Raw genomic sequence first — 23515 nt, 5'->3', positions numbered from 1 at the left:
CAAACTGTGAAATTTTTTATTCTAGTTCTGTGAAAAATGCCAGTGGTAGTTTCATAGGGATTGCATTGAATCTGTAGATTGCTTTGGGTAGTAGAGTCATTTTCACAATGTTGATTCTTCCAATCCAAGAACATGGTATAGCTCTCCATCTATTTGTATCATCTTTAATTTCTTTCATCAGTGTCTTATAATTTTCTGCATACAGGTCTTTTGTCTCCTTAGGTAGGCTTATTCCTAGGTATTTTATTCTTTTTGTTGCAATGGTAACTGGGAGTGTTTTCTTGATTTCACTTTCAGATTTTTCATCATTAGTGTATAGGAATGCCAGAGATTTCTGTGCATTAATTTTGTATCGTGCTACTTTACCAAATTCATTGATTAGCTCTAGTAGTTTTCTGGTAGCATCTTTAGGATTCTCTATGTATAGTATCATGTCATCTGCAAACAGTGACAGCTTTACTTCTTCTTTTCCGATTTGGATTCCTTTTATATCCTTTTCTTCTCTGATTGCTGTGGCTAAAACTTCCAAAACTATGTTGAATAACAGTGGTGAGAGTGGGCAACCTTGTCTTGTTCCTGATCTTAGTGGAAATGCTTTCAGTTTTTCACCATTGAGGACGATGTTGGCTGTGGGTTTGTCATATATGGCCTTTATTATGTTGAGGAAAGTTCCCTCTATGCCTACTTTCTGCAGGGTTTTTATCATAAATGGGTGTTGAATTTTGTCAAAAGCTTTCTCTGCATCTATTGAGATGATCATATGGTTTTTCTCCTTCAGTTTGTTAATATGGTGTATCACAATGATTGATTTGCGTATATTGAAGAATCCTTGCATTCCTGGAATAAACCCCACTTGATCATGGTGTATGATCCGTTTAATGTGCTGTTGGATTCTGTTTGCTAGTATTTTGTTGAGGATCTTTGCATCTATATTCATCAGTGATATTGGCCTGTAGTTTTCTTTCTTTGTGACATCCTTGTCTGGTTTTGGTATCAGGGTGATGGTGGCCTCGTAGAACGAGATGGGGAGTGTTCCTCCCTCTGCTATATTTTGGAAGAGTCTGAGAAGGATAGGTGATAGCTCTTCTCTAAATGTTTGATAGAATTCGCCTGTGAAGCCATCTGGTCCTGGGCTTTTGCTTGTTGGAAGACTTTTAATCACAGTTTCAATTTCAGTGCTTGTGATTGGTCTGTTCATATTTTCTATTTCTTCCTGATTCAGTCTTGGCAGGTTGTGCCTTTCTAAGAATTTGTCCATGTCTTCCAGGTTGTCAATTTTATTGGCATAGAGTTGCTTGTAGTAATCTCTCATGATCTTTTGTATTTCTGCAGTGTCAGTTGTTACTTCTCCTTTTTCATTTCTAATTCTATTGATTTGAGTCTTCTCTCTTTTTTTCTTGATGAGTCTGGCTAATGGTTATCAATTTTGTTTATCCTTTCAAAGAACCAGCTTTTAGTTTTATTGATCTTTGCTATCGTTTCCTTCATTTCTTTTTCATTTATTTCTGATCTGATTTTTATGATTTCTTTCCTCCTGCTAACTTCGGGGTTTTTTTGTTCTTCTTTCTCTAATTGCTTTAGGTGCAAGGTTAGGTTGTTTATTCGAGATGTTTCCTGTTTCTTAAGGTAAGATTGTATTGCTATAAACTTCCCTCTTAGAACTGCTTTTGCTGCATCCCATAGATTTTGAGTCGTCGTGTCTCCATTGTCATTTGTTTCTAGGTATTTTTTGATTTCCTCTTTGATTTCTTCAGTGATCACTTCATTATTAAGTAGTGTATTGTTTAGCCTCCATGTGTTTGTATTTTTTACAGATCTTCTCCTGTAATTGATATCGAGTCTCATAGCATTGTGGTCGGAAAAGATACTTGATACAATTTCAATTTTCTTAAATTTACCAAGGCTTGATTTGTGACCCAAGATATGATCTATCCTGGAGAATGTTCCATGAGCACTTGAGAAAAATGTGTATTCTGTTGTTTTTGGATGGAATGTCCTATAAATATCAATTAACTCCATCTCGTTTAATGTATCATTTAAAGCTTGTGTTTCCTTATTTATTTTCATTTTGGATGATCTGTCCATTGGTGAAAGTGGGGTGTTAAAGTCCCCTACTATGAATGTGTTACTGTCGATTTCCCCTTTTATGGTTGTCAGTATTTGCCTTATGTATTGAGGTGCACCTATGTTGGGTGCATAAATATTTACAATTGTTATATCTTCCTCTTGGATCGATCCCTTGATCATTATGTAGTGTCCTTCTTTGTCTCTTCTAATAGTCTTTGTTTTAAAGTCTATTTTGTCTGATATGAGAATTGCTACTCCAGCTTTCTTTTGGTTTCCACTTGCATGAAATACCTTTTTCCGTCCCCTTACTTTCAGTCTGTATGTGTCTCTAGGTCTGAAGTGGGTCTCTTGTAGACAGCAAATATGTGGGTCTTGTTTTTGTATCCATTCAGCCAATCTGTGTCTTTTGGTGGGAGCATTTAGTCCATTTACATTTAAGGTAATTATCGATATGTGTGTTCCCATTCCCATTTTCTTAATTGTTTTGGGTTTGTTATTGTAGGTCTTTTCCTTCTTTTGTGTTTCTTGCCTAGAGAAGTTCCTTTAGCAGTTGTTGTAGAGCTGGTTTGGTGGTGCTGAACTCTCTCAGCTTTTGCTTGTCTGTAAAGGTTTTAATTTCTCCATCAAATCTGAATGAGATCCTTGCTGGGTAGAGTAATCTTGGTTGCAGGTTTTTCTCCTTCAACACTTTCAATATGTCCTGCCACTCCCTTCTGGCTTGCAGAGTTTCTGCTGAAAGATCAGCTGTTAACCTTATGGGGATTCCCTTGTGTGTTATTTGTTTTTTTTCCCTTGCTGCTTTTAATATGTTTTCTTTGTATTTAATTTTTGACAGTTTGATTAATATGTGTCTTGGCGTATTTCTCCTTGGATTTATCCTGTATGGGACTCTCTGTGCTTCCTGGACTTGATTAACTATTTCCTTTCCCATATTAGGGAAGTTTTCAACTATAATCTCTTCAAATATTTTCTCAGTCCCTTTCTTTTTCTCTTCTTCTTCTGGAACCCCTATAATTCGAATGTTGGTGCGTTTAATGTTGTCCCAGAGGTCTCTGAGACTGTCCTCAGTTCTTTTCATTCTTTTTTCTTTATTCTGCTCTGCAGTAGTTATTTCCACTATTTTATCTTCCAGGTCACTTATCCGTTCTTCTGCCTCAGTTATTCTGCTATTGATCCCATCTAGAGTACTTTTAATTTCATTTATTGTGTTGTTCATCATTGCTTGTTTCATCTTTAGTTCTTCTAGGTCCTTGTTAACTGATTCTTGCATTTTGTCCATTCTATTGTCCATTCTATCTCCAAGATTTCGGATCAACCTTACTATCATTATTCTGAATTCTTTTTCAGGTAGACTGCCTATTTCCTCTTCATTTGTTAGGTCTGGTGGGTTTTTATCTTGCTCCTTCATCTGCTGTGTGTTTTTCTGTCTTTTCATTTTGCTTATCTTACTGTGTTTGGGGTCTCCTTTTTTGCAGGCTGAAGGTTCGTAGTTCCTGTTGTTTTTTGTGTCTGTCCCCAGTGGCTAAGGTTAGTTCAGTGGGTTGTGTAGGCTTCCTGGTGGAGGGTACTAGTGCCTGTGTTCTGGTGGATGAGGCTAGATCTTGTCTTTCTGGTGGGCAGGTCCACGTCTGGTGGTGTGTTTTGGGGTGTCTGTAGACTTATTATGATTTTGGGCAGCCTCTCTGCTAATGGGTGGGGTTGTGTTCCAGTCTTGCTAGTTGTTTGGCATAGGATGTCCAGCACTGTAGCTTGCTGGTCGTTGAGTGAAGCTGGGTGCTGGCGTTGAGATGGAGATCTCTCGGAGATTTTTGCTGTTTGATATTATGTGCAGCTGGGAGGCCTCTTGTGGATCAGTGTCCTGAAGTTGGCTCTCCCACCTCAGAGGCACAGCACTGACTCCTGGCTGCAGCACCAAGAGCCTTTCATCCACAGGGCTCCTTAATTTGGGATGATTCGTTGTCTATTCAGGTATTCCACAGATGCAGGGTATATCAAGTTGATTGTGGAGCTTAGTCCGCTGCTTCTGAGGCTGCTGGGAGAGATTTCCCTTTCTCTTCTTTGTTCTCACAGTTCCCAGGGGCTCAGCTTTGGATTTGGCCCCGCCTGTGCGTGTAGGTCGCCGGAGGGCGTCTGTTCTTTGCTCAGACAGGACGGGGTTAAAGGAGCCGCTGATTCGGAGGCTCTGGCTCACTCAGGCCGGGGGGTAGGGAGGGTCACGGAGTGTGGGGCGGGCCTGCGGCGGCAGAGGCCAGCGTGACGTTGCAGCCTGAGGCGCGCCGTGCGTTCTCCCGGGGGAGTTGTCCCTGGATCCCGGGACCCTGGCAGTGGCGGGCTGCACAGGCTCCCCGGAAGGGCGTGTGGCTAGTGACCTGTGTTCGCACACAGGCCTCCTGGTGGCGGCAGCAGCGGCCTTAGCGTCTCATGTCTGCCTCTGGGCTCCGCACTCTTAGCCGCGGCTCGCGCCCGTCTCCGGAGCTCTCTCAAGCAGCGTTCTTAATCCCCTCTCCTAGTGCACCAGGAAACAAAGAGGGACGTAAAAGTCTCCTGCCTCTTCGGCAGGTCCAGACTTTTCCCCGGACTCCCTCCCGGCTAGCCGCGGTGCACTAACGCCCTGCAGGCTGTGTTCACGCCGCCAACCTCAGTCCTCTCCCGGCTCTCCGACAAAAGCCGGAGCCTCAGCTCCCAGCCCCGCCCGCCCCGGCAGGTGAGCAGACAAGCCTCTCGGGTGATGAGTGCCGGTCGGCCCGATCCTCTGCGCTGGAGTCTGTCCGCTTTGCCCTCCGCACCCCTGTTGCTGTGCTCTCCTCCGCGGCTCCCAAGCTCCCCCACTCCGCCTCCCGAAGTCTCCACCCGCGAAGGGGCTCCTAGTGTGTGGACACTTTTCCTCCTTCACAGCTCTCTCCCGCTGGTGCAGGACCCGTCCCTATCCTTTTGTCTCTGTTTAGTTTTTTCTTTTGCCCTAACCAGGTACGTGGGGGGTTCCTTGCCTTTTGGGAGGTCTGAGGTCTTCTGCCAGCGTTCAGTAGGTGCTCCGTAGGAGTTGTTCCACGCGTAGATGTATTTCTGGTGTATCTGTGGAGAGGAAGGTGATCTCCGCGTCTTACTCTTCCGCCATCTTCCCGGAAGTCTAAAGTGTTTTTTTCCAGAAAACTTTTAAATAAATGACGTTGCACACACAGCTCATCTTGTAGACTCTGGTTTTAACAGTGGTTTCAGGGAAACTTTCAGTATGACAAATTACTAATTATCCTCACTCTAAAAAAAAGTTTGATTGATAAAGCCTCAAAGCTGTTTTTTGGCCCATGCAGAAGAGCAAGTAAACCTATTTGCTTGAAATTGGGTTCCTGGGAAGTTACTTGGAATAACCCTCATTTTAGGTTAGGTTACCAGAAGCCTCTCAGGAGATCTCCAGAAGACAGTTTAAGGGTGAAGGATGCAATAGGCTGGACATAAACATAACACTGAGCTATTCACAGCTAATTGATAATGGGAACCATTTGTGTTTCTATTTGCTTACAGGAATCTGTAATTCAGAATCCCCATGTTACTACAGATGTAGTCATTCATTAGAGGATTTGACAGGACTGCACAGATCATTGCATCCATTCCTTTCCACTTAATCCTTCTGTTACATTTCATTTTCTTTGAATCAAGAGAAACTATGTTGGACTTTGTTTTCAAGGGAGTCATTCCTTGTCTCTCTCTGCTTGGCCTCATTGTAGAAACACTTATTGTACTCCGCTGTTAATGGCAAGCAAACTGGAAGCATTTAGATTTCACCAAAGAGCATTTTTTTGATGTAGCTAAACTGCCCTGCATAAAACAGAACCTTACTTAGGGACTAAATCAGAGTATTTTATAACATTATCTCCGAGAAGAATGAATACTTAAAAAGAAAAATGAACATACATCATCAAAATGTGAATATTCTTTTTCCTAAATCTTTTTTTTTAATTGAGAAAAATGGGAGAGAGCAAAAGATATAACAACTTTTTATTAGGAAGGATGTTAAATAATAGATGCCATTCCATCAAAGTTGGGAGAAAAAGCTGACTTAGAGATTTCAGTTCGAGAGGTTTCAGTTCTAGATTTCAGTTCTAGATTTCTGAAGACAGAGTTGTCAAAAAAGGACTTTCTTGTACTTTGTACTTATGAAAACTGAACTACAATAAGATCAAATAAGAGTTGCATAGATAAAAGACAAAATCCTTTGGTATCTTTTGCTGATGTGAGTGTTCAGCAAGTTGGAGAATGAATGGACAAACCTTGTTCTTTGTTTCATCTGTTAATAAAAGGCAGCACTTTATTCTTAGTCTTCTGGTTCTATTTAAAGAAGAAATGCTTAGAATAATCTGATGGATCCAGTTCTTCATACTACTTGAAAACTGTTTCATTTATTCTTCTTCTTTTAATATCGTCTGTCTTACATGATTTTAAAGTCCTGTAGGATTTTGTTTGTCTTTCTGGTAGAAATCCATATTTACCTCCCCAAAAGTTACTTCTTAGACTTGTGTAGAATATTAGGCCTAGTGGGTTTTGGTTGTCTAACCAAATTACTCATCCTTAGCCAGACCAGTTACTTCTCACCAGTTATTTTTAGTTTTCTTATATGAGATTGAGAGAAAACTTCACTCTCTTGAATTCATGAGGAAAAATCTCCTTTTGCATTTCTTTTTTAAAAAATGAATTTGCCAACAATTGTCTATATGTAGCATATAATCCGACTGATCATGCTGTTTACTTTTTCATCTGGGCTTAACTTTGCAGGGAGAGAATGTTTAGCTCTTGAGTCTTGTGACTTAGGCTTCATCAAAGCTGGCTATAAGCCCAGTTTAGAGAGTAGCTCAGAAACGGCTTTGCATTTTTAGATAATCAGGCCCCTGCCGCCCATCTGCCTAACACTAACAGTTTTCTTCTGTGTGTTACGGAGGAAGTCCATCACAGGTTTCTCTTGCTTAACTAACTTGACCCTTTGCTCTTAACAATATACTTACTTCTTCAACCTCTTTACATCTTTCTTCCCCTGTTTTATTCTTTCCTTTGTGTCCATATCTTTTTGGCCTAGATGTACTTCTGAAGGGAAGAACATTTTATAAGCACATAGCCCTTCCTTGATAAATGGGCTCTCCTTGAGTTAATTAGTCTCCTTCACCTGGTCTTCCGTCGTTTTCCAGGACAGTCTCCGTAAGAAGGATGACAGGATTGAAGAGCTGGAAGAAGCACTAAGAGAAAGTGTACAGATAACTGCAGAGCGAGAGATGGTGCTGGCACAGGAGGAGTCAGCCAGGACCAGTGCTGAAAAACAGGTCTGCGATTTTTTACAGTTACGGCAGTGCTGCTGGTTAAAGGAGGGTGAAGCCCAGCCAGTATGGCTTAGGTGAACAGTACATAATGTATGTTTGCAGGGTTTCAAAGCACTTCACTGAGTGTAAGTATTTAGAGTTAAATAAGAATTAAAACATAGCCGTATTAAGAATTGATTCATGTTAATGCAGTCATCTGTGCGTTACATATTTGGGGCTGACTTGTATATATTGATGTTGTGTATGCTGACACATCTGATGAGATGAAATTTAACTTGCCTGTCTGTCACCAGACTGAGCACAGCCCTGCTTTTAAATTGAATGGGAAAACACAAACACTTCTGAGTCAAAGACGTTGATTTAAATAGCAAAACGTTTATTTATTTTATAGCCTGTCTTGTTCACAAGAGCCGTTAAAGTTATAACAAGTTGAGGTTGGTAACAGGTATGAAGGACATGGATGTCATGACACCTGGGAGTCCCAGATCAGCATCTCAACCCGGAGGTGACTTGTTAAAGAATTCTGCTGTTTCTGTTTGTTTTCTATGTTTTTCTATGTCTTTTTAGATTCTCTACCCTTGCTTTAAACTTTTTATTAGGAAGAATAAAGGTGGGAGGTCTGAATGGAAGAAATAGTGTTAACAAGTGAAGGCTCTAATCTCAGTTCCCATTATAAGAGTGTCTCTTTTCCAGTGTTGTTTCCATCTCTTTGTTGGAGAAACATAAGTGCCAAACTATTGGTAAAAAGTATTCAGTGAGAGGGTGACATGAATCTTTTGGGGAGCCCTTTGATCAGACCACCGGAGCTCTTGTGAGCTAGGGCAGCGCCATAGCAAGGAAGGGGGGTACCTTTCAAAGCAGACGTGTCATGGTGTGTACTACAGGGAGTCCCCTCATAGCTTAGATACAAGGATCTGGTTTCTCTAGTGTCAAGTGTAGAAAGACAAACTGACATTTATTAGCAAAGCTGAAGGAAAATTGATCTTTCCAGAATGAGTTTCTTTCAGTGCCCTATTCTTAGATAAATGTCTCGGTCCACTTTCTATTTGAATATCTATTAATGTACAGTTAAACAGAGCTTGGGTAGTGGAGAGCCTCAGAGAAGGGGTAGTGTCAACCATTGTTCCAGGGTAAGGAAGGATTTTTTTGTATCTTGATTTTATCTTTTTTGACATTCTTCCCTCTATTTTCAAAATGTTCCCCATTTTGTCTTTCTGTAAAGATTTTTTTCTGCTTTGGGATCATTGTTTAGTGACAAGTCTTACATACCAGAGATCATGTAGCAATTTTGGCAATTAATAATAAATCATGTCATGGTATATAGACTGCTGTTACATGTTCTTTTTTAAGCTATTGTGTGAACTGTTTATAATTTGCTTTCTGGGGCAGATTGATTGATATTAATAGGCTTTTTTTTTTTTTTTTTTTTTTGCGGTACGTGGGCCTCTCACTGTTGTGGCCTCTCCCGTTGCGGAGCACAGGCTCCAGACGCGCAGGCCCAGCGGCCATGGCTCACGGGCCCAGCCGCTCCGCGGCATGTGGGATCTTCCTGGACCGGGGCACGAACCCGTGTCCCCCTGCATCGGCAGGCGGACTCTCAACCACTGCGCCAGCAGGGAAGCCCAATAGGCTATTTTTATTTTATTTATTTTTCTTGTACTTTCTTTTTTTTCTTTTTTCACACACACACACACACACACACACACACACTGTATTTTATTTTTACAAGAGATAAAGAGACTGACACCAAGCATTGTAAATGGGTGACCACAACAAAAGCAACAATAATTGCAATTACCAAACACGAAACACACTCATACTATGTCGTAATATTGACATTCAGTCCAGGAATCCTCCACTGTAACAGCTCCTTTACTTTGCAGAGAAAATTGTTTTGTATATTTTTTGCCTCTGAGTCCTTGTGGGATTTTTTTTTTAATTCAAACAGAAAGTCACAAAAATTATAATCATCCTCATCAGTTCACTCAGTCCCATGTAATTAATTTTTTTTATCTTGATCTTTTGTTAGCACTTTTATGAGTTCATCAGTTTTCCATTAGAGTTCTGAAAATGCTTATTCATTCAGTTCAGCAGTATAGTCAGTTACCAGAAACCTGTACTTGTCAGAGTCTTTTCCATGAATTCCCTGAAGATGAAACCCTTTTGTAGGAACGTATTTGCAAAAGCATCAGAGTACACCCAGAACTGTCTGTAAATGACAAAAGCCTTAAAAATGACCACGGTTAAAGATTTGATGAAAGTTCATAATAATGCAATTGACAAGGAAATTTAGTTATTTCTGAGATATACATTTTAAAGTAATAACTAGAATTTATGACTTATAACATTATACCAGAACATATAAGATTTTTAGGAATTTCATATAATGTCTGAAACATTTATATTAACATATTTCCATACAAATAACCCAAAGAAAGTTTAGTATTAGTTGTTTTGTTTGTTTGTTTGTTTGCTTTTTATACTGCAGGTTCTTACTAGTCATCAGTTTTATACACATCAGTGTATACATGTCAATCCCAATCGCCCAATTCAGCACACCACCATCCCCACCCCCCCCCGCTGCTTTCCCCCCCTTGGTGTCCATATGTTTGTTCTCTACATCTGTGTCTCAACTTCTGCCCTGCAAACTGGTTCATCTGTACCATTTTTCTAGGTTCCACATACATGCGTTAATATACAATATTTGTTTTTCTCTTTCTGACTTACTGCACTCTGTATGACAGTCTCTAGATCCGTCCACGTCTCAACAAATGACTCAATTTCGTTCCTTTTTATGGCTGAGTAATGTTCCATTGTATATATGTGCCACATCTTCCTTATTCATTTGTCTGCTGATGGGCATTTACATTGCTTCCATGACCTGGTTATTGTAAATAATGCTGCAATGAACATTGGGGTGCATGTGTCCTTTTGAATTATGGTTTTCTCAGGGTATATGCCCAGTAGTGGGATTGCTGGGTCATATGGTAGTTCTATTTGTAGTTTTTTAAGGAAGCTCCATACTGTTCTCCATAGTGGCTGTATCAATTTACATTCCCACTAACAGTGCAAGAGGGTTCCCTTTTCTCCGCACCCTCTCCAGCATTTGTTGTTTGTAGATTTTCTGATGATGCCCATTCTAACTGGTGTGAGGTGATACCTCACTGTAGTTTTGATTTGCATTTCTCTAATAATTAGTGATGTTGAGCAGCTTTTCATGTGCTTCTTGGCCATCTGTATGTCTTCTTTGGAGAAATGTCTGTTTAGGTCTTCTGCCCATTTTTGCATTGGGTTGTTTGTTTTTTGATATTGAGCTGCATGAGCTGCTTGTATATTTTGGAGATTAATCCTTTGTCAGTTGCTTCATTTGCAAATATTTTCTCCCATTCTGAGGGTTGTCTTTTCATCTTGTTTATGGTCTCCTTTGCTGTGCAAAAGCTTCTAAGTTTCATTAGGTCCCATTTGTTTATTTTTGTTTTTATTTCCATTTCTCTAGGAGGTGAGTCAAAAAGGATCTTGCTGTAATTTATGTCACTGAGTGTTCTGCCTCTGTTTTCCTCTGAGAGTTTTATAGTGTCTGGCCTTACGTTTAGGTCTTTAATCCATTTTGAGTTTATTTTTGTGTATGGTGTTAGGAAGTGTTCTAATTTCATTACACAGAGCTTACACAGAGCTTACACAGAGCTGTACAGTTTTCCCAGCACCACTTATTGAAGAGACTGTCTTTTCTCCACTGTATATTCTGGCCTCCTTCATCAAAGATAAGGTGACCATATGTGCATGGGCTTTCTATCCTGTTCCGTTGATCTACATTTCTGTTTTTGTGCCAGTACCGTACTGTCTTGATTACTGTAGCTTTGTAGCATAGTCTAAAGTCCGGGAGCCTGATTCCTCCAGCTCTGTTTTTCTTTCTCAAGATTGCTTTGGCTTTTCGGGGTCTTTTGTGTTTCCATACAAATTGTGAAATTCTTTTGTTGTACTTCTGTGAAAAATGCCATTGGTAGTTGGATAGGGATTGCACTGAATCTGTAGATTGCTTTGGGTAGTATAGTCATTTTCACAATGTTGATTCTTCCAGTCCAAGAACATGGTATATCTCTCCATCTGTTTGTATCACCTTTAATTTCTTTCATCAGTGTCTTATAGTTTTCTGCATACAGGTCTTTTGTCTCCTTAGGTAGGTTTATTCCTAGGTGGGTTTTTTTTGTTTTTTTTATTTGCAGTACGCGGGCCTCTCACTGTTGTGGCCTCTCCCGTTGCGGAGCACAGGCTCCGGACACGCGGGCTCAGCGGCCATGGCTCACGGGCCCAGCCGCTCCGCGGCATGTGGGATCTTCCCAGACCGGGGCACAAATCCGTGCCCCCTGCATCGGCAGGCGGACTCTCAACCACTGCACCACCAGGGAAGCCCTTATTCCTAGTTGTTTTATTCTTTTTGTTGCAATGGTAAATGGGAGTGTTTCCTTAATTTCTCTTTCAGATTTTTCATCATTGGTGTATAAGAATGCAACAGATATCTGTGCATTAATTTTTTATCCTGCTACTTTACCAAATTCATTGATTAGCTCTAGTAGTTTTCTGGTAGCATCTTTAGGATTCTCTATGTATAGTATCATGTCATCTGCAGACAGTGACAGTTTTACTTCTTCTTTTCTGATTTGGATTCCTTTTCCTTTTCTTCTCTGACTACTGTGGCTAAAACTTCCGAAACTATGTTGGGCAATAGTGGTGAGAGTGGGCAACCTTGTCTTGTTCCTGATCTTAGTGGAAATGGTTTCAGGTTTCCACCATGGAGAACGATGCTGGCTGTGGGTTTGTCATATATGGCCTTTATTATGTTGATTTAAATTCCCTCGATGCCTGCCAACCCTTTAACTTATGATGCGATACCAACTCTTTAACTTATGATGCCAAAAAATGATATATCAAGTTAAGATCCTAGTTATATAAACTCTTTAAGAGGTATACAAACACAGTCGTCGTGGAAGACTCCTGGTCTAGGGGCGGGCGGGCAGATTAGGCTGAGTACCTCATATACTGGCAGTGGAGGTGGAGAAGAGTGAGCAGGTTTAGCATGGAAACAGAGCTAAAAAGATTTGATGAATTGCATGTATGGGTAAGGGTGAAAAAGAAGCAAAAATGATCCTCTGATTTCTGACAGGACGCCTGAGAGGTGGTGGTTCCGTTTTCTGAGATGAGAATGCCCTAGCAGGAAACTTGTTCAGGATAAGAACTAAGAAATTGTGCTGAAGAATGTTAGCTGTATTAGTAGGAGAAGTAGAATTGCTACCACGTCAGGTTTGTACTTTCAGCCCAGTTCTCTCTTCTGAGATCCAAGCTAAGTCTACTTCATATCTACTTTGTATCTTTACTCCAGTATTTCATTGAAATCTCAACCTGAAACCATCCAAATCCAGAACTCTTTATTTCTTAGCCTCAAACCAGTTTTTCCCTCAGGCTTTTTCATCTCATCTGAGAAAACACTCTTATCCTACAAAGCTGAAATTAGCATCCTCAGTGTTAGGAGAATCAAGTCCAAGAAAGGCAGAAGTGATATGTTAGGTACAGAGATTTTATACTGTGACTCTCTAGTTCAGAAGGCCACTGCAGAACTTTAGGGAAACTATAGTACCTGGTGGCTGTGTCAGTTCTTGAGCTGTCAAAGAAACTTGGTACTGGTATATAGTGCTATAAAGGTGCTGGCATAATCTGGTATATCTACCGCATGAAGAGAGGTGGTTGTATGTGTAAAGAGAGTAGTCAGTCAACATTAGCTACCACTGATACTTCTCTTGCTACCACCACTGCCCTCGATAGCTCCAAGGGGAGGACTGGTCCAACCTGGCTAGGCCCCAGAGAAACTTACTATCTGTAGACCCTACCTGGTTGATTCGGTACCAGTGATGACATGCTTATTGTTAAAAGTTCCCGGTTACATATATATGAAGTTTGAATTCCTGTGAATTGAGGAAATCCTTGTCCTCTCCCCTTGCCTGGCCTAGAATTTTGTAGTATCTACCTCAGCTGAGGATGCCACAGCCAGCTAACAGGTTGCTCAGGTGGGCATGGTTTTGCTCACTGGGTTGTTCGTTCTCTGAGAGTGTGTCTTAGGTCAGTGCAGGATCGTAGTCTGTGCGTTATTTTCCAGTTTACTTTTAGGTTTTCCTCATGAAGATAGTATGGGTAGCTTTAGTAAAGGACTAGAAATGTGTACTGTGAAATCCTATCCTAATGCTAAATATTTTTCAGTTTTACAAAGTCGTGTATTCTGTGGGTTTCTTTAGGAAGGAGAAAGGGAAAGAAAAGAATACTTTTTTAGCACTATCAGAAGCAAAATATGGATTTTAGAACATTATGCTTATACCTTATTCCTAGAAATAAGAAGATACAAAATATTTAGGATTTTAAAAATTTGTGTTTGATCCTCATAACCTTAAATTACAATTGGAAATAACTGTTTGAATTTTCATGACTTTTTTTCCCCCTTAAACACATAGATGTACACACACACACTTCCTGTGTACTGAAAGTACCTAGAAAACAGATTTTTTTCAGTAGCAGTGTACACTCTTGGTGCTCACATGTGGTATCCAAATCCCATTCCCTATTAAAAGGATTTGAATTCTAAACAGAGGTTACTTTTTCACTTTTGACATAAATTCTGTGGATACACATTTTTCGTTACAAGTGCTTGCTGGTTACTGAAGCCTCCGAAGTCTATAGGAGCCCTCTCCAGTAGGGCCTGGAGACGCTGGGTGTGTCTTATAAGATGTGAGTAAGATGACAGCCCAGCCACATGTTCCAGTTGAATACCTCAACTGTGGCTAGAGCCCCGGCAGGACTGAGTTTTTATATTTATTTAATTAATCTGTCCAGTGGTCAGTGTATCAGACAGCTGGATTCTCTGCTGTGTTAAGATGGATGGATAAATACATAGACACACATGTACTCAGCAGCTACTACTCAGTTTTTTTCTCCTGAGCCTGTCAGAGTTGTAGAAATGAAATATACAAGTACATGCACTTTTTTGCTTGTCCTTGGTCCTTTTTTCACTTTTGTTTTTGGGAAAACATCCGTGGTCTACATGTTAGTCAAAAGTAATTTTTCCTTTAAGAAATAATGGGGAAATATGAGATGTCATAATCATGTGTGTTTCCCCATATTCATATAACTAGACACTTAAATTTATAGCATGAGCATTGGAGTTAGTGTCAGAAAAAGGAGTAGAATAGTTATACAAGTGAGAAGGAGATGTCTGTCCCCCAGGAGTATGTGCCACCCCAGCATTGTTAAGAGTTTAATGGCCTCAGAGATATCACCTATTTCATTTATTCCATTGTTCATTTAATTAATTTTATTGAGAGGCTGCTGTGTTCTAGAAGCTGTGACTATTTTTGTGAGCCAGACAAAATGGTCCCTTCTCCTAACGGCGTTTACATGTTAGGGAGATCGGTGATCACAGATTTAAACATATTCTTTAAAGTTGTGCCACAAACAAATCATAGTCCTGTATAGTGTTTTATGAAAGAGTATAACAAGAGGACCTTATTTAGAATGAATGGTCAGGGAAGGCATCACAAAGGCATTGATGCTTAAACTGAGACGTGGAAAAGTATACAGGACTTAGTGAGATTAAGAATGGCCAGAGGTTTACCTCCGGGGGAACCACGGTGTGTGGACCCCCTGATGGAAGAGCGAGGCGCAATCAGAGAACCAAAGGAAAGCCGGTTAGTGGAGAGGAGTGAGTAGAAGCGGGCTGGTGGCTGAGTGCGTAGGTAGGCGCGTGGGTAAATAAACAAGCGAGAACAGACGGTCTGACATGAAACTGGAGAGGTAGGAAGAGACCAGATTGTGGTGTAAATCGTTTCAAACAGAAGGGTGATGAAAATCCATTTTAGGTTTTGAGAGCCTATTCTGGCAGTTATCTGAAGAATAAATAGAGAGAGAGCACGGGTAGGAGGGCCGTACCTGTCAGGAAGATGCGGCATGATGCAAGGGCGGGGGAGGGTGTTGGCTGCTTGGAGGTGGGACGAGCAGGGTCTGCTGCTGGTCTGCGTGGGGAAGGTTAGGGAGGAGGATGTGGGGGGGCCGATGCCCACCTTTTCCGCCATGACGGTGTAAGTGGAGGGTGGTGGTGCTTATTCAACTCTGCGGAAGCTGGAGGAGGGGGAGTTTAAGGTAGGGGGTCAGCTTTGTACATGTTAAATTGGAGGTGCCTGTGTCCTGTTTCTCATGATGTCAAGTAGGCAGTTGGATATACACGTTTAGCTCAGAAGACTGCTCTGAGCTCAGAATATAAAGTCGGGAGATGAGGTATGGCTGGCTTTTTTTCTTCACTTTAGCTTTGTGTTTGCCATTCACAGCATACACGCCTCTTCCAGTTACCCTCAAATGCACATAAACTGAGAGAGTACCTGTTTACTCTGTATATTTCTGCAAAGTAAGCTTTTGATGAGTCCATAAATATGTGCCTGGCTTACTACCAGAAGATGTGGCCCACAGGACGCGTACATAGCATCTTTCTCTTAATACAACGACTGCTCGAGGTACTGCCTTTACTGATTACCTGTTAGCTGCCAGTCTCCACGATAACGCTTTCTCAGTAGTCTTGTTTAATCATTTCGATAGTAAAGTCTTGGATGTATTTAATATTTCTTGGACAGAAAAAGAGCACCAGTGCTCATTGGGTCCTTTTTCAGAAGGGTGAAGACTTGTTTGCATTTATGAAACTACATTTCCCTCTGTATGAAGCAGTGTCTTCATCTTTGCCCTTTTCTCTTGTCTGCATAAATCCCACTTCTCCTTCCATACATTCCTCTCTGACCTTCCAAGTCTGAGTTACGTGTCTCCCCCATGTTTTGCAGCAGCATCCTGTACTGTTTGTTTTACTGTGTTGTTATGACTTATTTACTATCACCGAAGAGACTCTCTGTCTTCTCTAGCAGAATGAAAGCTCCGTGAGGGCCAGGCTGTGTCTTGTTTACTGTTGTATCTTTGATACCTACCATCACGTCTGATACACAGTGGCAATCATTGAATATTTTTTGAGTGCATGAGTGAATGAATGAAATTTAATTCTGACCACCTGAGTGTCTATACCCCTAATAGCAGCAGCATCACTTTATTTACTAAACAATTTAAAGTTTCATGGAAGTTTATGATTCTTACAGACATTACCAAACATTTTTTTAAATTGATACATGTTTTTATTCTTTGCTGCAGTTCCTTTCCATGGGATTTAATGAAGCGCTTTGTCATCTGATCAGAAAAACTCAAAAGATTTCAGAATTGTAGATTTAAAGACTTAGAATAGATATCGTTATTTGAGCGTAATTTACCCTTTTTTTTGTTGCTTGAGTTTAAAGCATGGTAGCCAGAATGGAAAAGTAAAATTTAGGAATCATTGGGATTCCTGTGACCTATTCTTCATTGGGAAATAGAGGACTTGTGTTTCCTGGGACGAACGTGCAGCACTAACCACACTGAGGTTGGCCTGAGAGCCCCTGGGAGCTAAACGTCTTGTGTACATCTGGTCTTCTGCTCTGATAGCAGCAAGCCATGTTCATAAAAACATCTGAAAGCTCAAAACGTTCTACATAACAGACATAAACTATGGTCAGATTAGTATGAAAATCTTTTTGTTCCTACCCTGTTTTCCTTCCAGTGGAATTAATACTTCTGATCATCATTGGTAAATTTAACATTTGATTTTTCAAGATTGGTGTCATCTCTCCCCACCTTAAAAATAGATTTGTAATATTATTAAGATTGTTTCCTTTTATATAGTGCTATCATGGGCTATATTTATAGCTCATGGAAGTTTCTTAACACATGTTAAATTGTTTCTCTTTACTTATCCTTTTAAGTCTTAAACTGATTTCTGTGTCAGGAGTGGTGGGGATTTTTGACTTGAGTAGCTGAGCAGTCTAAAAGCATTACAAATGCAAACATTTGTCTCAGAACTATAGAGAATCATTGTCTTATCCAAGAAAGTCTAGTTGTAAGTTAGCAATGTAAACTGTGCTTTTAAAGCAGTTTACTGATTTCTGCAGAAGTCATCATTTCTCATCAGTGCAAAGATTGAAGATACTGTTGTTATGAAACATTTTATTGATAAACATATGGAAAGTACATTTTTAATATTCAAGGATCCGAGGAGATGTGACAGTTAACTTCACAGCCGTCATCTCTTTGCCATTGTGTAATCACTTGAGTATTTAAATCAGGCTCTGTCAAGAGGAACCTAGTAAGTTTCACTGTGGACTCTTGCTCTCATGTCAGTGAGTTTGAATCTCCTTTGTTATGGTGACTGGTTATGAAATCAGTCACTTGACAGACCCTGAAGTGAGACTGCTGGAAATACGTCATGTCTGCCTTCACGGTGACAGCTGGCTACAAAACAAACCCCACCAGAGCCTTTCTGCAATTGACAAGGGACTTCAAAGGCCAACAGGGCTGCCACTTCAAAGAGAGTTCTGCCATCTCTGGCTTGTTGAAAGAAGAAGTTAAATGGCTGTACCCGGCCATAGCAGAAATCTCCATGTTTAGACTTCTCCTCCTTTTGATCTTAGAGAGATGTATGAAATGGGCTTCAAGTTAAAGGAATGATACAGTCTGCGGTAATGGCGACCCAATATTATTCTGCATTTCAATCCACTTATTAATGGAAATTACCCAAATATGTTCAAATAACAGCATGTCTAAAAATTCAAATGTCTCAGACAGTGAACGTTCAAAAGAAGAGCTGAAACTGTGTGAATGTTGTAGCCACCTTCACAAGTGCGGAATAAGTCAGATGGTGAATGAAAATGAAACTCTCAGTGTTTTAAAAGCGCTCCTTCAGTTTCTGCTTGTAATTTTTACCCCGTTTAGTGAAATCAAGCTCTGAATGTTGATAGTAAGAATGAGAGACAACTAAAGCCTACCATCTCAAGGCCGATTTTCATGGTTTAAACTGACATTTCTCTGTCTTTAATAACTCTTTACTTAAAAATTTAAACAGCTTTGTACTGTTCAAAATCTTATTCATCCAGTTATGCTGGATACACTTTTGAATTAATTACTTCATCTTTGTATTAAACAAGCAAGCAGAAATCTCAGAGTTTTAATACAACTTTTAATAGAAGATCAGAATATTAAACAAGCATCTTCAAGAATAACAAGGAAAAGGCAGCAACATGAATTCCTTCAGTTAGAATGGCATGACCTTTTCTTAATTACATGGTTTTCCTCTTATCCTATGTATTACAGAAGGATGAAGCTAAAAATCCTTAAAATTCTCTCACCCTGAACTTCTATTTTCTTATTTCCTTCTTACATAAAATTTAAAAAGTTTGACTTGCCAGAAGCTTGGGCCAATATAACTTCCTCTATAATTTTGCCAGATGGGGTCACTAGACAACAGCTAAAGAAAGTCTGAAAGAAAACTGAAGCCTCCAGGAAGTAACCGCATACAATGGTTATGGCAAAACAAAACAGAACAAAACCCCTATACTCACCAGCAGTTCGTGGAGTAGCTCTTACAATAGTACACTTCTGGTTGTCTTTTTGGTTAGTTTCTTACCTTTGAAAAGTTTTGAAAAAATAGTACATGATTATGTTATCCTGGAACTTCAGGAAATATCTGTGGCTCTGAATTTCAGGTTGATTTTTTCTTTTTATTCAACAAAAGGGCCACATCTGTGTTTTCAAAAGTTAAAATCAGATGAAAAAATTAACTGCAGTGGAGAAGAAATAAAACCTTGGCATACCCCAAAATGAACCACACAGTTGAGTGCGGGAGTCTGTAGATGCTGGTTTTCAAAGTAGGTGTGTTTTTATACTTGTGTCTAAACTGTGTAACCACTGCCACACTGGGAAGTGCTTTTGGAATCTTTGTGGCAGATCTGTAACAGATGATGTTTAGTTTGCTTGTAATGGTTCTTGGGGTGTCTGGCCCTTATTCTGTTACCTCCTGCTGTGCAGTTTGAGAAACCAAGTTATTGATGATAGAGGCAGTCATCCAGGATACGGCTGAAGGTGAAATCGTGGGAGCCAGATGGCTTCCTGCTGATCTTTATATGCAGTTTACGTTCTCCTTGGCTGTGCCTTCCTGGGTGTTTTCAGTGAAACACGTTTTCCTAGAGAAACCTGCACAGCGGCACTTATCCTGCACAGCAGATAGTTCTCGTGTGCGGCGTGGCCCGAGCTCTGCGTCGGTGCTCCTGTGTCCCTTCCTCTGACGTCCACCCTCTTTAGTGAGTTAACGAAGAGGCAGCGAGGGTGGGTGTGAAGGGCTTTGAGCCAGCATCAGGGGACGTGGGTTCGGTTTCTTCTGTTTATTAGCTGTGACGTAGGGCGAGTTTCATAGTCTTTCTAGGGCTCTGTGCTCTCACCTGTGTGGAGTAACTTATTCCCCCACGAGTGTTTTGGTCGCCTCTAAAGGCAGGACACAAATGTTGAGCCTCATTTATTATGGCCAGACCAGAATAATCCTGTGTGTGTGTGTGTGTGTGTGTGTGTGTGTGTGTGTGTGAGAGAGAGAGAGAGAGAGAGATACTTATGAGTTCCCTCTTGGTATCCTTGGGTTGCCAGACGTTAAATCCCACACTTTTACTTTACTCCTTTGGCTAGTCATATACTTTTGATAAGGTCAAATAACTGTCATTGGTCAATATTTTCTTTGTGACCATTTTTCAGGGGTTATATTGAAATATGTTTTCCCCGCAAAATGTATCTCTAATTAATGAAATGTCACTTTTTTACTTCTAGGTAGCTATTTGATTTTTTTTAGCAATGCAGATGAGCATTAACATTTCCAGTTAAAATGCCAGTGAGTTTTTGGTTTCATTGTTGAAAACTTAAGGAAACAGTCTGGAGCTGATTTATTCAAATTGTTCGTTTGACCTTAGAGGAAGGGCTTGAGCCCTAATGCTCTCTTCCCTGTCGGCGACTCCATGCTAGCGAGAGGACTGCTGTTTTCTGTAATAAAGGTCAATTAAGGTTTTCTCCATGTGAAATAACCAAATACATAATTTTAACTCAGGAAATTTCTTTCCAAAGCCTATAGGCAATGTATACAGCCCTCCTGTCATGTACTGTATCCTGTTACCTTGACTTCCCAGCAATGCAGAAACAATTGTTTTTCAGGAGAGAACTTACCAGAGCTCGAAGTTCAAGGGAAAGTCTTGTCATTCCTCCTCTTTTTGTATTTCTTTTCCTGAGTTACCCAGATGCAGAAAAGTGCAAAATGATAGTTGTCCCATCTTCTTCGCCGGAGACAGAAAGTGTGATGCTATCTAGATTATTTCTGTCCTCCTTTCTTACGGGCATAGAATAGGAGCCGTGGAGTTTATGTGGACCTGGGAAACTATTAAGTTTATATTTTACTTGATGCTGGTGCAACCTGTTTGTTGCTAAGATAAGCAAGTTATAGGAGACATTAATCAAGTAACAGTCTCCGGAAAAAATAGTTTTCAGTGCTTAATTCGGATTTTTACCTTTTAGTTTTGATGCTGTGTTACCAAGAAATCACCTAAGGAGAGTTGGCAGTGAGATAAACACTGGCCCTTTCAAAGCCTTTTTCCACCCTCAGTCACTCAGATGATGAGAGTCCTACCAGTAGGGGGACGTTTGCCTTGCTTTGAAAATGTGCACCCACATTTTATTGATGTCTGATTTTTCAAGCTCCACTTTGGAGTGATGATTTTAGGATTTATCTACCCAAGCCCTCTGCGTTGTTTTTAAAAAAAAAAAAAAAGAAAGAAAATCGAGATGGCTTGAAAAAGAAGCATTTCCTTCACATTGTTGTGTTTCCACTCTTTTAAAATTGATCTTCAGTTGAAGATTTGTTACCACAGCGTAATGTTACTGGAAACTTAAAGGCAGCTACCAGTGAAGGAATGCAGCCAGTCAGTGTGAATTTAGCTCCCCTGCATGTCAGCCTCAACTGTGTGGGTACTTGTGAGCCACATGCATTGTTAAGCATTATTAAGTGTCCTGAGGGAATGTGAAGCATATTTTGAGGGACAGTAAAAACACCTTGTAAATTCTTCACCCATGGAGCACATTAGTTATTAAAAGTGTCATTTGCTGATTTCATCTGGCATTGTCGAATATTGGAGAAATCCAACTACATATAAAAAGTCAAGAAATCTAGTGGCTCCCAAAGTTGAACTGTGGTTTCTGTGGTTTTTCTTCAGTGCTGTTATCTGTGACTTCTACCCATGTTTGGGTTCTTTATAAAGTCCGGAATAAAAGATAGTAGTAATGCCTGACAGTCCCTAAGTCTAACATTCTGCTGAGTTCAGTGGCATCTGTTACCGTTAGGTTACCTCAAGAATCACTTATATCTTATTTTCAATAAACAGAATAGAGAGTTGTAATCAATACTATCATATGTCATATGCATTCAAATGGGGACTAAAAAACCCAAAATATTTAAATTCTTATTTTAGGGGCATCTGATTCATTTTGAAGTGCCCACTCTCTTCAGCGAACCTATTGGAGTTAATTTTGCTGTGCCTCTCATCCTGCATTTCAGCAGATGTTGCTCCCCACCGCCAGAAGCCCCCGAGCATCTGTGCTCTGCACCTTCGTCCCCATATTGTTCAGTGCCTTCTTGCCCTAACCCAGCTCTTCCACTCTTCTCATCCCTTTTACATTTCCTTCTAGGTCACCAGAATTCACAGATTCATCTATCTTCACTTATTCACCCATTCAACAGATACTCATTGAGTATCTGCTCTGTGCCTGGTCCTGGCACAAACACTCTTATTTTACTTCTTGGACCACGTTCACCTTCTTTGCCCGAAGTGTAATCTGGCCTCTCCCCTGCAAACTCCCCGCAGCCCTTCCTGGTGGTCAGTAAATGTGAATTCCGTCTTGCTTCCTGTTACCCTTCAGACCTCTGGTCCGTCACACCCATGTGAGCCTCTGCTTCCTCAGGGCTCATGCTGTTCAGCTGTAGTGTGAAGCTTTTCACTGCAGGCTTTTGCTGCCTCAGCAGCTTCAGCATCTGTGTGGATAACCCACTTGTCTGTCCTCTCTGCTTCCTGGCCCGAGAGGTTGCCGCCTTTCTTCATTCCATATCTGGCATCCTAGACCTTGCTAACCCAGTCCACCTCCAGCCCACTCATTATAGCATCCTCCTCTCAGATCACACTTTGCTGTCATTTCAGCTTTCAGGTTTCCACTGCGACTATGTTTCTTGAGTTTCTTTGTCTCTTTTTGCTTTATACCAATCCACTGGCCCTGGCTTGGCGTCCCTCTCTGTTCAGCTTAGATTCCTGGGGCCATTATTTTAGTCATTCTGATTTTAACATTCTAAATCATCTCGCTCCTCTGTTTGGTCACATCCTTTGGTACCTCTGTTGCTTTGGGGGGAAAAGCCAAAACCCCCTCGTATGGCCTGCACAGCGCTGCATCTGCCCGCTTCCTCCTTTCCTGCCACGTGTGCACCCTTCTTCCTCTTGCTCTCAGGGCTTGCGATACTTTCATCTTCTCTTGTAGGTGTATGCATTCCCACTTCAGGGTTTCTAAACTTGCTGGGCGCTGGAGCTGGAATGCTCTTTTCCTCCCCATCTGCTCCTTGACTTTCTTGGGGAAACTTTCTCTAGGCCCCCAAAACATAGATCAAAGTCTCATGTTACTTTTTTTTTTTTTTTTTTTTGAGGTACGCGGGCCTCTCACTGCTGTGGCCTCTCCCGTTGCGGAGCACAGGCTCCGGACGCGCAGGCTCAGCGGCCATGGCTCACAGGCCCAGCCGCTCCGCGGCACGTGGTATCCTCCCAGACCGGGGCACGAACCCGTGAATCTGCATCGGCAGGTGGACTCTCAACCACTGCGCCACCAGGGAAGCCCTCATGTTACTTATTCTCATGGCGTCTTGTTCTTCCTTACATAAAACTATTCATGATTTATGATTATACATTTACAAATACTACTAGTTAATGACTGTATCTCTACATGGAGCACTAGGGAAGCACGTGTATTTCTATTAAGCCCTGGTGGTATAATGCACAGTGCCTGGCACATGGAGGGAGTTAAGTACCTGGGGGGGTGGGGAGCGGATGGGAGAGAAGGGAGAGAAAGGACGGATAGAAAGATGCAAAAGTGGGCACAGGCACACTCCCCGAGGGATTCCTTAGATACAGTTGTGGGAGGCT

At 41.0% G+C, this 23515-nt stretch overlaps 1 protein-coding gene across 6 annotated transcripts in view; it reads left to right on the top strand.

Annotated features, from left to right (window-relative positions):
• The window catches only part of ERC1 (ELKS/RAB6-interacting/CAST family member 1), a 399625-nt gene that overhangs the window by 182987 nt on the left and 193123 nt on the right, over window positions 1–23515 (top strand). For 4 of the 6 annotated variants that reach the window (XM_082850731.1, XM_082850730.1, XM_082850728.1 and 1 more), the window contains one exon: window positions 7242–7373. The exons of the other annotated variants lie outside the window; for them this stretch is intronic. In XM_082850731.1, coding sequence (XP_082706857.1) covers window positions 7242–7373 — 132 coding nt within the window. The remainder of the gene's footprint in view (window positions 1–7241; window positions 7374–23515) is intronic. 6 annotated transcript variants of the gene reach the window in all.

This window comes from Leucopleurus acutus, assembly GCF_964270905.1.
Source record: "Leucopleurus acutus genome assembly, chromosome: 11".
Classification (NCBI taxonomy): Eukaryota; Metazoa; Chordata; class Mammalia; order Artiodactyla; family Delphinidae; genus Leucopleurus; species Leucopleurus acutus.
The sequence above is the reverse complement of the archived record's forward strand: the minus strand, read 5'-3'. Positions and strand labels throughout refer to the sequence as shown.